Source organism: Salminus brasiliensis, chromosome 23 (assembly GCF_030463535.1).
Source record: "Salminus brasiliensis chromosome 23, fSalBra1.hap2, whole genome shotgun sequence".
Taxonomy (NCBI): domain Eukaryota; kingdom Metazoa; phylum Chordata; class Actinopteri; order Characiformes; family Bryconidae; genus Salminus; species Salminus brasiliensis.
The window spans coordinates 19,681,186-19,697,890 of record NC_132900.1 but is presented as its reverse complement, the minus strand read 5'-3'; the positions used below and the strand labels follow the sequence as shown (position 1 = coordinate 19,697,890).

The following is a 16,705-nucleotide window of genomic DNA, read 5'->3' as shown; positions in this document are numbered from 1 at the left end:
TCCTCAAACAGGTGATCCTGATCCTGTCACAATACAGTTAAAACTTAACTCTGCCACATCTCTCAGTCCTAGCTTCACTTTTCAGAGGAGGGTCTGGTCTTCTCCCACAAAGCAAAAGCCACCAGAATTCCACCCTTCTCTAATTCCAGAGTTCTTTAATTCTCTTACACCTGGTTCAATACAACCCCAACTCCTCCCAGTACAACCCAAACTCCTCCCAGGGCAACCAGAATTCCGTTGCGAGTACAAACAAAATCACCACCAGTACAAGCGTAACTCCTCCCAGTACCACCTTAACTCCTCTCAGTACATCCAAAGTCCCTCCCAGTAGAACCAAATCCCCTGCCTTTACTGGGAAATAAGTGAATTAGCAGATTCCATCCCACTAAGCAATCAGATTCCAGTCTGACGAACCAGAGAGGCATTAGACTACTAAGTGTAACAGGATGCACCAGATTAGAGTCCTCTCTTTGTTGAAGAGCGATTTCTGCTTTTTCATAATCATCATCCTCCTCCCCCTCAGTCTCCTCATTTCCCGCCGGGGCTCTGGCACCTGAAGAATTGTGTGGATAGATAAATTAATAAATAAATAAATACATCTTTTCAGTGGTTAACCATCTTTTACAGCAGCACATTTCTCTACACTTTAAACAAGGGGGTTCTTAAAGGCCTCTTTATAAAACCATGACACATCAAAGAACTACTGAATTTTACATGGTTCCTTGCCTGATTAAATTATAATTTTTTTAATATCAGTACATTTTTACCAAAAGGCATTCTACACAGTACCTAGGTACACTATGTAACTAGGTACAAAAGTATTGGGACACCTGCTCATGCTCATTGTTTCTTCTCAATATAGAGATCCACAACAACTCAACAAAGTAGTCTGCAAGAAGAATGTTTCTTTTTGGGATTTCTTATAGATTTTATAAAATGTCTTCAAAATATAATGGATGATGCTTCATGAGTTGGGCAGTTGATGAGTTGGGGAGTTTGGGATGAGTTGGGAAGTTTGGGATGAGGTGGGGTGGTAATCCTCACATCCATGTTCGTTCTGCAGAGAAGAAAATAAGATACTTTTTAATACCCTTGATTTCAGAAGAAATAATGAATGAGCAGGTGTCCACAAACATTTGGACACGTGTATCTACTCTCTGTTTACCTTCTATGAGTTTCAGTGTACCTCAGTAAACTGTCCTCTGAACAGAAAGTACTCACAGTGTCTACGATACGTCTTCTCAGCTTTCTGCAGTTTTTGCTTATTTCTCCCTTTGAGGAAAACAATGATCGGCACTGATACGAGTAACAGTCCTGCTGCTGCTGCTGAAAAACTGATGATGGGAACCAAAACTGTCGGAACATTTACACTTCAGGAGAACTAGTCCAGAAAAACGATGAGCTCATCTTATTACTGTAACTTTCACAGTGACGGCCAAGAGTTCCGTGTTGGAGGATCTAAAAGAGTGTGAAGACACAGTTGCTTCATAAACACAAATGTAGTTTCCCTGGTGGACATAATCAGCCTCAGGGAAGGAGAAGGTGGTGGAGTGGTTAACAGCTGACTGAGTTTTGGTGATGCTGGATTCACCACTGAACTCCAGGTGGAAGGAGCCTCCTGGATACCGCGGTTGAACGGAGCAGATGATGGAGCTGTAGCTCCTGGTCACTTCAGGCCCTTCAAGCCACCAGTGAAACACTGGTGAAGCACTGAAGGAGATGTTGGCCTGCAGCAAATTCACTGGAAAAGAAGAGGAACTGGTATCAGTAGCTGTAAACTGGTACAACATTTACACAGGCCACATTGTGATTGCAGCAGCTCACCCACAGTGGCTGTTCACACACACAGCAGTTCTCTGTGGGAAGGCAGCTACTGTTTGGTATCTGTCTGGCTGTCATCAGCTCACAATCAGTTAAGTTGCTCTACTAAAAATAGATAATGGACTGAATTCAGCATCTTTAAGGTGCACCTATTTCTGACACAGATGTGCAAACAGCACTCAGCTTGTCTAGTGCTTGTAGAAAAGTACTGCTATTAGAATAGGACCCAGCATTGAGCTGAATTATGGTGGTGCTCCATCTAATAGTTTTAGATGGGATGAGTTGGGGATGAGGTGGTGGGGTGGTGATCATCCAACATCCTGACCTCACTAACGCTCTTGTCACTGAATGCAATAAAATCCTCACAGCAATGCTCCTCCAAACTCTAGTAGAAAGCCTTCTTCCCTGAACAGTAGAGACAGTTACTCCAACAAAAGCAGGATAAATACTTTTTTTATATCCTTCATTTAGAAGAAACAATGAATAAGCAGGTGTCCAAATACTTTTGTCCATATAGTGTAAATCACAGAATTCTTGATTTAGCGCTAATTAGTATAATATAATATTCTCTTTAATTTTCATTGGTTCTTATAACTTCTTATAGTCCATACCTGTTCTCTAAACAGAGCAGCACATGCTAAGCACAAAACTGGCCGGGTGTGAATCCGGTAGTGGCACACTTTTTTTTATGGACGTTTTTAGACAGCCAGTAGCAATCCGTGCTGCTCACATATGATTACAGAAAGCTGCTACTACTACTGCAGTCAGACGAGCTTATTATAAAGTCATTCTCTGTTCTCTTACCCACAGTGATGCTGATGGAGTTGCTCCTGTCTGATTTGTATAAGATGTTACAGTGGTCACAGCTGTACTGGACTGCTTCCCCAGGTGAGACGAGTTTGAGGTGTTTAGGGTGAGCTTTGGGCTCTCCAGGGCGTCTGTTAAAGGAATGTGATTAGTCTCTGATCATTAATGGTGCCAGTTAGTTTTTGTTATTAAGAAACCTCTGACTTCTGACTTATAAAGACTACATGCACAGTAACGTTCCCAGTGTTAAATCAGCACTTAAGTAATCAATACAGTTCAGTTCACCCTTCTAACACTATGCAGTGTAATAGTACAGTCTAATAACAGAAGTTAATGGAAGATCTGTTTGTCTTATTGACCAGAATGCTTCTTGGTCTGCTAGCTTGCATGACATCCAGGTAATCCAAGTACATCCTGGATACATGGGGTTTTTTAATCATGCTTAATATACCAGCTACAGTGGGTGCAAACCTGGTGAAGACAGGAAACGTTTGACCTGTCATTGCCAACAAAGGTTATGTTACTAAGTATTGAGTTGAACTTTTGTTATTGACCAAATACTTATTTTCCACCAAAATTTACAAATAAATTCTTTACAAATCCTACAATGTGATTTCCTGGATTATAGCTGAAGTGTTCCTATGATGAAAATTACAGACCTCTCTCCTCTTTCTTAAATGATTATTAAATACAACAAATGAAAATCTAAATAAATTAACCTCAAAAAAGAATGACGTTCACCTGTTAATGTTATTATCATGGCGTGTACGGCCAGACCTGAAGGGATGAACACTCGCAGAGATGGAAATCAAAGCAAGATACTTTATTAACCAAATACAAAACAAAGAGATATGAACAGCAAAGTGCAGCAACATGGGCAAAACCATGAACAGAACCAAAACGCGACAAATCAGATGGCGAACAAAACAAACCCGGGACTGGGAGGAGCAGGGAGCTGAACGAGAGTGACACGAGGGGAGAACTACAGGGGAGATAAACACAAAACCACAAGCCTCGCTTGGGCAGAGAGGGGAGATACAAAACTAAGGACAGAGCTGAACTCTGTGTACAAACGAAGGTAGCTGGGGAACTAGCCGCTAGACCAGCAAGCAAGGCCGACCTAACCTGAACCTGCAGAGTACTAAAACGTAGGTCGCCTTGGAACCTGAGCAGGAAGCGAATGTAACACGCTTGCCTCTCGAAACAGACTATGGTATCGTAAACACACAGGGGTAGCTGGAGAGCCAGCTGCCAGACTAGAAAGCAGGGCAGACCTAACCTGAACCTGCAGAGTACTGCCTAAAATGTAGGTCGCCTTGGAACCTGAGCAGGAAGCGAACGTACCTCGCTTGCCTCCGAGTCAGACGGAGAATCTCTCCTAAACATGGACCGCAAAACTAGAGCTGAGCTGAACACGCCAGTAACGCGTGATGAATCCCAGAGCGTCACAGGGATTCCAGCCGAGTCAATTCACGGCAGAGAACAAAGGGAACTACACTCCTTTCTCCTTACTCCCAGTCCCAGGTGAAACACATGAACAATGAATCAACACAAATAAACAGACACGATCAGGAAGTCCCTATTTGGGCCTGTGGGCAGCGGCTCGGGATCGCCCCGGGGGAGGGCACGATAACGAGGGCCTGACAGTTATAGCTTTATGGTAACAGTAGGGGGCATGGGTCATCTTTCAGAAACAATATTCTGTAGACAACAGTAAACAATTATTTAATACTTAAATATACTTTTGTAATTTGTAATTACACTGATTATTCTTATGTATATGATTATTTAATATATTTTTAATTATAATAATTTTATTTTTGAACATCCAGTGAACAGTTTAAACTCACCGGGCATATCGAGAGTCTCTACACCCAACTGAATGATGCGTGGAAGAATCGCCATCTAGCGATCATTATATGTCAGTAACAGCTTCCTTTTTAAAGACTCGCTTCCCGGCGCTTCTCGTGACATTCAGGGTGAGATGGTAAATATTTGTTGTCGTTCCTTGTGTAACATTTCCTATATTTAATTTAACATAAAACACGACTCATATGAGGGGTTAGGTTGGGTGGTGTGAGCAGTTTAACTGAACCCTACGCCTTCAAATATTTCTTTAACTAGAAGCTGAGGTCTAATTTACACTGGAGAGTGATATCATTTTCCTTTATGCTTTAAAAATTAAATTCTTTAGAAATTTGGATTCAGTTTTTATTACACACTGTGCTGTAATGGCTCCTGCGAGCTTAAGACTCTCCACAGGGGGCGCCATTAGCGCAGCAATGTACTTGAAGTACTTGAGCAGCTTTGGTGTAGAGATGCTCACTGAGAAGCTTTTCAGAGTATTAACACAGTTCAGTGCTGTTGAAGCATTTGACTCCTGACTCCATGCTGCCACCTAGCGTCTAGTTTAATCTCCTACAATGACTGTTTCTGTCGTTTAATACAACTACACCTTTCATACAACGCAAATGTCAATTTGATGTTTCCAAAATTAAATTAATATACCACTGAACTGATATAATTCTCATTCTTATTAACCACCGAAAAAAAAACAAACAAAAAAAAAAACTTTATTTGACCTAAAAATGTCTCTCTCTCTTTTTTACACACTTTCACACATTCTGGAAAGTAGGCGTCAGAGGGACTGAGACAAAAGTATTAAGTTATTCAGACAAAATCTAAGATAAAAGTCTTTATTAATGGATCAGTGTATAAATGTAGCCGGTCCTCTTTACATCCGGGATACCCGTCCACGACTCTGCGTTGTGTCCAGCTGCACAAAGAAACGGGCTGGACTCTGTCTGCTGGTTCAGCCTGGTTCTTCTCTTCGACCATGCTCCAGCCCGTCTAAATGAAATGAAAAGATGCAGTTCACTAAAGAGAAGCAGCCTCTGTCTCCTCATTCATGCTGCAGCACAGACTAGCTGAGCTACAGGCTAAGCTTAATACACTGCATTCAACCCATATTCACTTCCTAATCAATGCTGAACGAGTCTGTGTGTGTCTGTTGTGAGTGTTGGACCCTCATCTGTTTAGAAGCATACTGTCCTAATTGCTGCTGCTCCAACTACTATCCATCATATTGTGAGAGATTAACCAGTAGTGTAGCCTTGAACACTGAGCATTATTAGAAGCATTAAACCAGGTGTACTGTCTGGCATTGGGGTTTCTTGTCCTCCAACAGTTTGTCAGATTAGTATTGGAGACTAAGTTATTGAAAATATAATCAAAAAGATGCTGCTGCCCTCTAGAGGGAAGATGGTCAACTGAGTCGTCTGGAACTACAATAAAGTCTTCTCCTATAACCACCTGATCTGTCCAGTATTTTACCTCCCATTACTTTATCTTCCTACAAAGGTCTGCTTAAAATAGCCTAAACCTCAGCTGAATCTAAAACTGACACTAAGCCTAACTTTAAATCAACTCTTAACCTCAGCTGAACCTAAAACTGACACTAAACCTAACTTTAAATCAAGCCTACATCTCAGCTGAACCTAGATCTGATGTCAAGCCTAACTTTAAATCAAGCCTAACCTGCGCTGAACCTAAAACTGATGTCAAGCCTAACCTTAAATCCAGCCTAAACCTCAGCTGAACCTAAAACTGATGTCAGGCCTAACTTTTAATCAAGCCTAACCTGAGCTGAACCTAAAACTGACACTAAGCCTAACTTTAAATCAAGCCTAAACCTCAGCTGAACCTAAAACTGATGTCAAGCCTAACTTTAAATCAAGTCTAAACCTGAGCTGAACCTAAAACTGACACTAAGCCATGGTGGACATTTTTTAAATAAGCAGAAATCACTATTAATGCTCCAAAGTAATATGTTTATTGAAAAGCTTTCGGCCGGGGAGAAGCTCCTGGCAAATACTCCGAGATCTCTGAAGGTTGACCAAGTTACAAAAGGTCATATATATCTTCCCAAAGGGGTGTTGTCACTTTCCATTGATTCACAGAAGAAAAAGAAGTTATTGAAGCGCATTGGTTACACCTAACTGTGATATGAATAAACAAAAGGGCGTTAACATACGTGCATAATTAATGAAGAGGAAGGAAGCTCAAATATGTTTTTTAGAAGCCCCTCACACCTGGAGATACCCAAACGAGTTGGTATACAACTTCGAGGTCACTTGAACAATAACTCACTGTGGCCAGCATAGAGAAAACAGATAAGGTCTACACTTGGGATCGGAGAAGTAGCTAGTTTGTTCCACTCCGGCTGAAGGGGAGTAACTGATTTGTGGTCTCCTTCATATGGAGCAGTAAAAGTCCACCCGAAAGTTTTGATTAAGTGCGTAGGTCTAGTAGTATGTTAGCCTGGATATAATTTACTAAGAGAATGATGATGAAATGAAATACATATGGTATATGTGAGTGATAATAGATCACCTGACTATGTACTACTATGATCTCAAAACCACATTTCCTCCCTTTAAACATAAAATGTCAAACAAAGATTCTAACTGTTCAGAACTAGTTGATCTGAATTTAGATCTATGTCCACGATTCCAATGACCTCTACATGTCATAAAATCTAATACAATTGTTCATAAAGATAGGAGAGCATGAAGTATAAGTAAGAACAAGTGTAACATAAAGGTCAAAGTCCTGTCTGTTTCCCTAAAGAAAATTTTAACACACTAGACGGAAAACAGTGGAAACAACAACAAACTTGTCGACAAGCATCTGCTTCTGGGCCACTACTCCGGGCCAGCGTTGGTTTTCGTGGCATGGAAACAACCGTCTTCTGCCTAGTGGAGTTTTGCACTACATAGGAGACGTTGGGCATAACAGGGAGAGGTTACTAGCACGTCATCTGATCACCTGGATCTTCAGTTTTAGACACAAAGCTGTCTGGAACAGTCTCTCTCTTGCAATGTGAGCAGTGGATCCATGAGCCTTCCTTCGACAGGCTTTCACTACCACCCAGTCACCGACTTTCACAGAGTGTAGAGGACCCTCAGCACTCAGTGGCAACACCTCTTTCACCTGTGAATGAATAGACTGAAGAGTTTTGCACAGTGCACTCATATAATCAATCATGTGATCATCGACCTGCTGTAGAGAGCATTCAACTGGCCTGTAAAGAGAAAGGTTAGGAAACCACATAATACTTCCATTGGGCTCAGTCCTGTTTGGCGGTTTGAATTATTTGATGGTCTGGTTTAGACGTTCCCATGCACCAGCCGACGCAATGTGTTTTCCAAATCAATTTTCAAAGCACCAGAAAGATGTTGGATCAGTTTGTTCTAAAAGTGCTTGCCATTGTCTGATGAAATTTTTACTGGAACTCCAAAGGAAGTACTCTAGTAATTACTTCCCTTAGCAAGCATTTTGCTACTGCGAGTGTGTCTTGTTTTCTACATGGAAAGCACTCTGGACATTTGCTGAACAATGATTATCAGACAATACCAGTAATTTTGGCATGGTGTTAGCTCAATGAAGTCAATCATAATGTGTTCAAATGGAAAATTTGGAGTAGGATGTGCCGATTGAGCTGTCGTGTCATTTTCCCTATGTTATGTTCATACAAATGACTCAGGATTTGCAAAACTTTTCTGCAAACGTTGAAAAACCTGGCGCCAACCAGTGCTTGTTCGCTGTTGCTACCATCTGTCCTTTTGAAACATGGTCCAATCCGTGTATCAATTTCGCCAAAAAGGGAAAGCAAAAGCTTGGAAGTGCCATGCGGCCCCTTCAGATTCACACCACAATCCTGATTGTGCATCATTCTCGACACAATACATCATATTCATTTATGTAACAATTTCTTCTGCTAATTAAAAATTATTCCTGCCTGAAAGACCAGAAAACAACATTCAAACATTTTTAACCACTAAAACCATTGAAGTCCTATAATTGTTGATTAAAAGTGTGTTGAGTTGTTTTCTTCTGTTGCCCGCCAAGTGACGGCATTTCACCACTAGATTACAGTGTATCCTTTTTGATGTGATTTTTTTCAACAAGTGGAATTAAGAAATAGCTACAAATATTGATCCCATAATGTCCAGGAAAAGAAAAATTGATGCCGATGGAAGACAGTTTCAAGAGAGATGGGAAGGCGAATACATGTTTGTGCTTCAAGGAGAAAAAAACGGTATGTCTTGTGTTATGAGGCGGTGGCAGTTGTCAAGGAGTACAATCTACGTCTGCACTTTGATACCAAACACGGAGCTAAGTATGCCAAAGTTAGCCTTCAAGAAAAGCAACAAATTGTACAAGAATTAAAAGGCAAACTGCGATCGCAGCAGAATATGTTCACAAGAGCTACGGCCCAAAACAACGCAGCTGTGAAAGCCAGCTTTATTGTAGCTGAAAAAAACTTGCACATCTAAGTCTTTTTCAGAGGGTGCATTTTTGAAGCAGTGTATGCTGAAGGTCTGTGAGCAGCTGTGTCCCGACCAGAGAATTAGGGAACTTGCAGGAAACCTGGCAACACAGCTGGCCGCAGAGACGCGCAACTACATCACCTTTTCATTAGCGCTTGATGAAAGCACAGGCAGCACGGATACAGCGCAGCTATCCATTTTCATTGGAGGCGTGAAGTCGGACCTCTGTCACTGAAGAGCTGTTGGATATAGCTGCCATGCATGGGACCACAACAGTACGGGACATTTTTGATGCGGTGGAGAAGTCCTTAAGTAAAAATGCATTGCCCTGGCAAAAATTGGTTGGATTAACCATAGACACCGCACCTGCAATGTGTGGAGGAAAATCGGGCTTGGTTGGACTAATGAAAGAGAAAATGCAGAAGAGTCAAGTCAAGTCAGATTTATTTGTATTGCGCTTTTTACAACTGTTGTCGTCACAAAGCAGCTTCACATAAATAGTGATTAATAAAAGAGAGACAAAGAAGAAATAACGAATCAAAGACCCCCAATGAGCAAGCCAATGGCGACAGTGGCAAGGAAAAACTCCCTCAGAGCTGGAGGAAGAAACCTTGGGAGGAACCAAGACTCACAAGGGGGACCCATCCTCCTCTGGCCAGAACTATTTAAACATTAATAATAAAATTTCCAAACCAGATACAACAGATAGTTAAACATGTTTTTAACATGGTCGCTAAACAGGTAGCAGTGGTAGGCGTGTGAGCCGCTGGTCTGCTATGGGTGGTGGTGGGTCGGGGGCCTGCTGGTTGGACCGTAGGTGGCAGCTGGTTTGACGAAGGTAGAGGGGACCTTAACGGGCAATCTTCCAGCAGGTCGGGCCGGGTGGCCATTTACTCGGAGAGGGTAAAGAGAGAGGGTTAATTCGGAGAGGAATTTTATGGAGAGCAGAGAATGTTGGTCAGTATCAGATTGTGTCTGACGACTCCGGCAGGTCTGACTATTACAGCCTAATTAAAAGGAGAGAGCCAGAGGGTAACACGGACACGGGAGCACCCATCTGCTCCACCGTCAACAAACCTGAGTGATCGCGTGTAAGCTGCGAGACCACAGCTCCAGCATCTCAGTGTACTTCAATTCCCTGGGTCTAATAAATTCTTTATGTGATGTGATTTTCAGAATTTTTTTTCCTCATTTTGTCTCTGATAGTTGAGGTCTACCTATGATGTCAATTACAGGCCTCTCTCATTTTTTTAAGTGGGAGAACTTGCACAATTGGTGACTGACTAAATACTTTTTTTCCCCACTGTAGGAGAACTTTGTAGTTCTAGAATTACAGATTGTAGTCCTCCTATTTCTCTGCATACTTTATTATGTAAAGTATCCTGTACGATTAGTGTGAGCTGAAAACATGGAACATGGGTTCAGAAACAAGTGCAACTAATAACATTCAGTGGCCAGTGAATGGTAAACGGTGCCCATTACTTCTGGGATGAGCTGGGGAAACTTTAATCTTTCAGTTGGGGATGAGGTTGGGTGATGATCATCCAATATTCTGACCGCACCAATGCCCTTGTTGCTAAATACAATCAAATCTTTACAGTGATGCTCCAAAATTTAAGATTCTGAAATCTCAAATAAAATATATTATAAATATAGATCATAACACATACAGACCTGTTTACAATGTAAATCTCTTTCAAATATCTGTCCTTATCCCTGTACAAATTATAGCAAAAAAGTAGTAGCAGCACTTTATTATATTAAAAATAGTATATTATATTTCATCTTAATGTTTCACCTCTAGATTTCAAACTGCAATTCATACTTATTTATTTCCACTTTTATTATTATTGTTATTATTAGTAGAAGGAGGAGGAGGATTAACAATGGACTTACAATAATAAACAATAATTCACACAAACTCAAGAGAAGGAGAGAGGTGAAGAGCTAAAAAGTGGAGCTAAAATGAGATGATTAAACAGTGAAGCAGAAAAAAAAACGCTTTAAAAACTACAGAGCTGTAAATCAGAACTTCTACTCCCACTGTCTCCCACTGCTTCCTTTACCTTCACTAAATAAGTCCTGTCTGCTTCAGACCGGAAATTCAGTTCTGCTTGCTGGTGCTACATCTCCATCTGCTGGAAGCTAATCAGTTCATAGACCTCCTGGAGAAGATCGTTCCAGAAAAATGACTTTAATCTTACGTTTATCTCAGCAGTGTTAATATTAAAATTATCTCAGCAGTGTTAATATAACATTTATCTCAGCAGTGTTAATATTACATTTATCTCAGCAGTGTTCATTTTAAAATGATCTCAGCAGTGTTAATATTACATTTATCTCAGCAGTGTTAATATTAAATATATCTCAGTAGTGTTAATATAAATTTTCTCAGCAGTGTTAATATTAAATATATCTCAGCAATATTAATATTAAATATATCTCAGCAATATTAATATTAAATTTATCTCAGTAGTGTTAATATAATTTTTTTTCTCAGCAGTGTTAATATTACATTTATCTCAGCAGTGTTAATATTAAATATATCTCAGCAGTATTAATATTAAATATATCTCAGCAATATTAATATTAAATTTATCTCAGAAGTGTTAATATTAATTTTTTCTCAGCAGTGTTAATATTACATTTATCTCAGCAGTGTTAATATTAAATATATCTCAGCAGTATTAATATTAAATATATCTCAGCAGTATTATTATTAAATATATCTCAGCAGTGCTTTGTCAGGTCCACAGGCTTCAAGGTCCAGGACTTTTATATTATATACACTGATATACACTATCTCACTATCTCGCCTGACACCCTGACTCCCAACCAGCCTCAGGTGGCTTTCAGGTTTAGCTCATGTTAGTTTGTCTCGTTTGTTTGGTTTATTCATTCGTTCTTGTTATTGCTGCATTCTTGTTTCCCCTGTTTGGTTTAATAAAGTCTTGCATCGCACCATGAGTGTTCACCCGTCATTGTCCTAACCAGTCCTGACCCAGCAGTGTTAATAATCTTACATTAATCTCAGCAGTGTTAATAATCTTACATTAATCTCAGCAGTGTTGATTTTACATTAATCTCAGCAGTTCAAATAATAAATGTATCTCAATAGTGCTAATCCTAAATTTATGATTATGATTAGCACTATTGAGATATGTTTATTATTTGGACTGATGAGAAATTTAGGATTAGAACTGCTGAGATCAATTTAATATTAACACTGCTGAGATACCTTTAGGATTATGATTAGCACTATTGAGATACATTTATTATTTGAACTGCTGAGAGAAATTTAGGATTAGCACTGCTGAGAAATTTATCTCAGCAGTGTTAATAATAAATTTGTCTCAGCAGTATTATTAAATTTCTCAGAAGTGCTAATCATGCATTTATCTCAGCAGTGTTAATGTTAAATTTCTCAATAGTGCTAAATATTAAATTATCTCAGCAGTGTTAATATTAAATTTATCCCAGCAGTGCTAATCATAAGTTGATCTCAGCAGTGTTAATATTAAATTCATCTGAGCAGTGATCATAACTTTCTCAGCAGTGCTAATCATAAATTTATCTCAGCAGTGCTAATCTGAAATTAATCTAATCAGTGTTAATATTAAATTCATCTGAGCAGTTATCATAACTTTCTCAGCAGCGCTAATCTTATATTTATCTCAGCAGTGTTGATCAGAAATTGACCTCAGCAGTGCTAATCAGAAATTTACCTCAGCAGTGCTAATCCTAAATTTATCTCAGCAGTGTTAATCCTAAATTTCTCAGCCATGTTAATATTAATTTAATTATTAATTTTCTCAGCAATGCTAATCATAATTTTATCTCAATAGTGTTAATAAAAATAAATTCATCTCAGCAGTGCTAATCAGAAATTTACCTCACCAGAACTTATTTTAATTTTCTCAGCAATGTTAATTTGACATTTATTTAAGCAGTGTTAATATTAAATTTATCCCAGCAGTGCTAATCATAAGTTCATCTCAGCAGTGCTAATCATAAATTTATCTCAGCAGTGTTAATATTAAATTAATCTGAGCAGTGATCATAAATTTACCTCAGCAGTGCTAATCATAAGTTTACCTTAGCAGTGCTAATCATAAATTAATTTTAGCAGTGTTAATATTACATTTATCTGAGCAGTGATCATAAATTTATGATTAGCACTGCTGAGAAAGTTATCACAGCAATGTTAATATTAAATGCATCTCACCATCTTAAATGTACCTTAGCGGTATTAATCTTACATTTATTTAAGCAGTGTTAATATTAAATTCACCTCAGCAGTGCTAATCAGAAATTCACCTCAGCAGAGCTAATCTTAATTTTATCTCAGCAATGTTAATATGACATTTATTTAAGCAGTGTTAATATTAAATTAATCTCAGCAGTGCTAATCTTAAATTTACCCCTTTTCCACCCTCCACTCAGCAGTGTTAATCTTAAATTTACCTCAGCAGGATTAATCTTACATTTATCTCAGCAATGTTAATGTTAAATTTACCTCAGCAGTGTTAATCTTACATTTACCTCAGCAGTGTTAATCTTACATTTACCTCAGCAGTGCTAAACTTACATTTACCTCAGTGCTAATCTTAAATTGATTTTAGCAGTGCTAATCATACATTTACCACAGTAGTGTTAAAATTAAATGCATCTCAGCAGTGCTAATCATAAATTTATATCAGCAGTGCTATATATTACATTTATTTCAATAGTGCTAATCTTAAATTTACCTCAGCAGTGCTAATCTGAAATTTATCTCAGCAATGTTAGAAATAAATTTACCTCAGCAGTGTTAATCCTAAATCTTTCTCAGCAGTGTTAATCTTAAATTTATCTCAGCAATGTTAATATTAAATGTATCTCAGCAGTTCTTATCATAAATTTATCTCAGATGACTTAATATTACAATTATCTCACCAGTGCTAATCTTAAAAGTACCTTAGCGGTATTAATTTTACATTTATTTAAGCAGTATTAATATAAAATTTATCTCAGCAGTGCTAATCATACATTTACCACAGCAGTGTTAATCTTAAATTTATCTCAGCAGTGCTAATCATAAATTTATCTCAGCAATGCTAATCATAATTTTATCTCAGCAATGTTAATGACATTTATTTAAGCAGTGTTAATATTAAATTAATCTCAACAGTGTTAATATTACATTTATCTGAGCAGTGATCATAACTTTATCTTAGCAGTGCTAATCTTAAGTTTACCTCAGCAGTGTTAATATTAAATTTCTCAAGTGTTAATATTAAATTAATCTCAGCAGTGTTAATATTAAATTCATCTGAGCAGTGATCATAACTTTCTCAGCAGCGCTAATCCTAAATTTGTCTCAGCAGTGCTAATCAGAAATTCACCTCAGCAGAACTAATCTTAATTTTATCTCAGCAATGTTAATATGACATTTATTTAAGCAATGTTAATATTAAATTAATCTAAACAGTGTTAATATGACATTTATCTCAACAGTGATCATAAATTTACCTCAGCAGTGTTAATATAAAATTTCTCAGCAGTGCTACTCATAAATTTTTCAAGAGTGTTAATATTAAATTTCTCAGCAGTGTTAATATTAAATTCATGTCAGCAGTGATAATCATACATTTACCTCAGCAGTGTTAACCTTACATTTATCTCAGCAGTGTTAATATTAAATCCATCTCAGCAGTTCAAATAATAAATGTCTCAATAGTGCTAATCATAATCCTAAATTTATCTCAGTGTTAATATAAAATTAATCTAAGCAGTGATCCTAAATTTACCTCAGCAGTGCTAATCATAAGTTTATCTCAGCAGTGTTAATATTAAATTTATCTCAGCAGTTCAAATAATAAATGTATCTCAATAGCGCTAATCATAAATTTCTCAGCAGTGTTAATATTAAATTTATCTTAGCAGTGCTAATCATAAGTTTACCTCAGCAGTGTTAATTACATTTTTCTCAGCAGTGCCAATCCAAAATTTCTCTCAACAGTGCTAATCTGAAATTTATCTGAGCAGTGTTAATATTACATTTATTTAAGCAGTGTTATTAAATTTATCTCAGAAGTGATAATCATAACTTTGTCAGCAGTGTTAATAATAAATTTCTTAGCAGTGTTAATATTAAATTTCTCAGCAGTGCTAATCCTAAATTTATCTCAGCAGTGTAAATCATAAATTCTCAGTAGTGTTAATGTTAAATTGATCTCAATAGTGCTAATCATAAATAGATCTCAGCAGTGCTAATCATAAATTGATCTCAGCAGTGCTAATCAAATTTATCTCAGCAGTGCTAATCATAAATTAATCTCAGCAATGTTAATCATAAATTAATCTCAGCAGTGTTAACATTAAATTCATCTGAGCAGTGATCATAACTTTCTCAGCAGTGCTAATCTTAAATTTATCTCAGAAGTTAATCTTAAACTTATTTCAGCAGTGTTAATATTAAATTTATGTCAGCAGTGATAATCCAGAATTTTTCAGCAGTGTTAATCATAAATTTCTCTCAGAAGAGTTAATATTGCAATTATCTCACCTGCGCTAATCTTAAATATACCTTAGCGATATTAATCTGAAATTTATCTCAGCAGTGTTATTAAATTTATCTCAGCAGTGTTAAATATTAAATTTATTTCAAAAGTGTTAATATTACATTTATCTCACCAGTGCTAATCTTTCATCTGAGCAGTGCTAATCCAAAATTTTTCTCAGCAGTGTTCATCCTAAATGTATTTCAGCAATGTTATTAAATGCATTTAAGCAGTGCTAATCATAAATTTATCTTAGCAGTGCTAATCTTAAAATTAATTTCAGAAGTTAATCTTAAATTTATCTCAGCAATATTAATATTACATTTATTTAAGCAGTGTTATTATTAAATTAATCTCAGAAGTTTTAATATATTTCTCAGCAATGTTAATTTTAAATGTATCTCAGCAGTGTTAATCATCTTGAATTAACCTCAGCCATGCTAATCTTAAATTTATCTCTGCAGTGTTATTAAATTTATCACAGCAGTGTTAATCTTAAATTTCTCAGCAGTGATAATCATAATTTGATCTCAATAGTGTTAATATTAAATGTCTCAGCAGTGTTAATATTAAATTCATCTGAGCAGTGATCATAAATTTACCTCAGCAATGCTAATCATAAATTTATCTTAGAAGTGCTAATCCTAAATTTTTCTCAGCAGTGCTAATCCTAAATTTGTCTCAGTAGTATTAATCATAAATTTATCTCAGAAGTTAATCCTAAATTTCTTAGCAATGTTATTAATAAATGTATCTTACCAGTGCTAATCATAAATTTCTCAGCAATGTTAATATTACGTTTATTTAAGCAGTGTTGATTTTAAATTTATCTCAGCAGTGCTTATCTAAAATTTATCTCTGCAGTGTTAATATTAAATTTCTCAGCAGTGATAATCATATCTTTACCTCAGCAGTGTTAATACATTTATGTCAGCAGTATTAATATTACATTTGTCAGCAGTGATAATCATAAGTTTATCTCAATAGTGTTAATAAAAATAAATTTATCTCAGCAGTGCTAATCAGAAATTTGCCTCAGGAGGGTTATTCTTAAATTTATCTCAGCAATGTTGTTACATTTATTTCAGCAGTGTAATTCTTAAATTTATCTCAGCAGTGTTAATCCTAAATCTTTCTCAGCAGTGTTAATCCTAAATCTTTCTCAGCAGTGTAAATAAGAAATGTATCTCAGCAGTGTAAATA

General features: G+C 37.1%; 1 protein-coding gene across 1 annotated transcript in view; it reads right to left on the bottom strand.

Moving 5' to 3' along the window:
* Positions 1-1,403: 1,403 nt before the first annotated feature.
* The window catches only part of LOC140546231 (uncharacterized), a 204,531-nt gene continuing 189,229 nt past the window's right edge, over positions 1,404-16,705 (bottom strand). The window contains exons 3-4 of the mRNA XM_072669467.1: positions 7,746-7,762; positions 1,404-1,699 (exon numbers count right to left, since the gene is read on the bottom strand). Of these exons, the coding sequence (XP_072525568.1) occupies positions 1,404-1,699; positions 7,746-7,762 (313 nt within the window). The remainder of the gene's footprint in view (positions 1,700-7,745; positions 7,763-16,705) is intronic.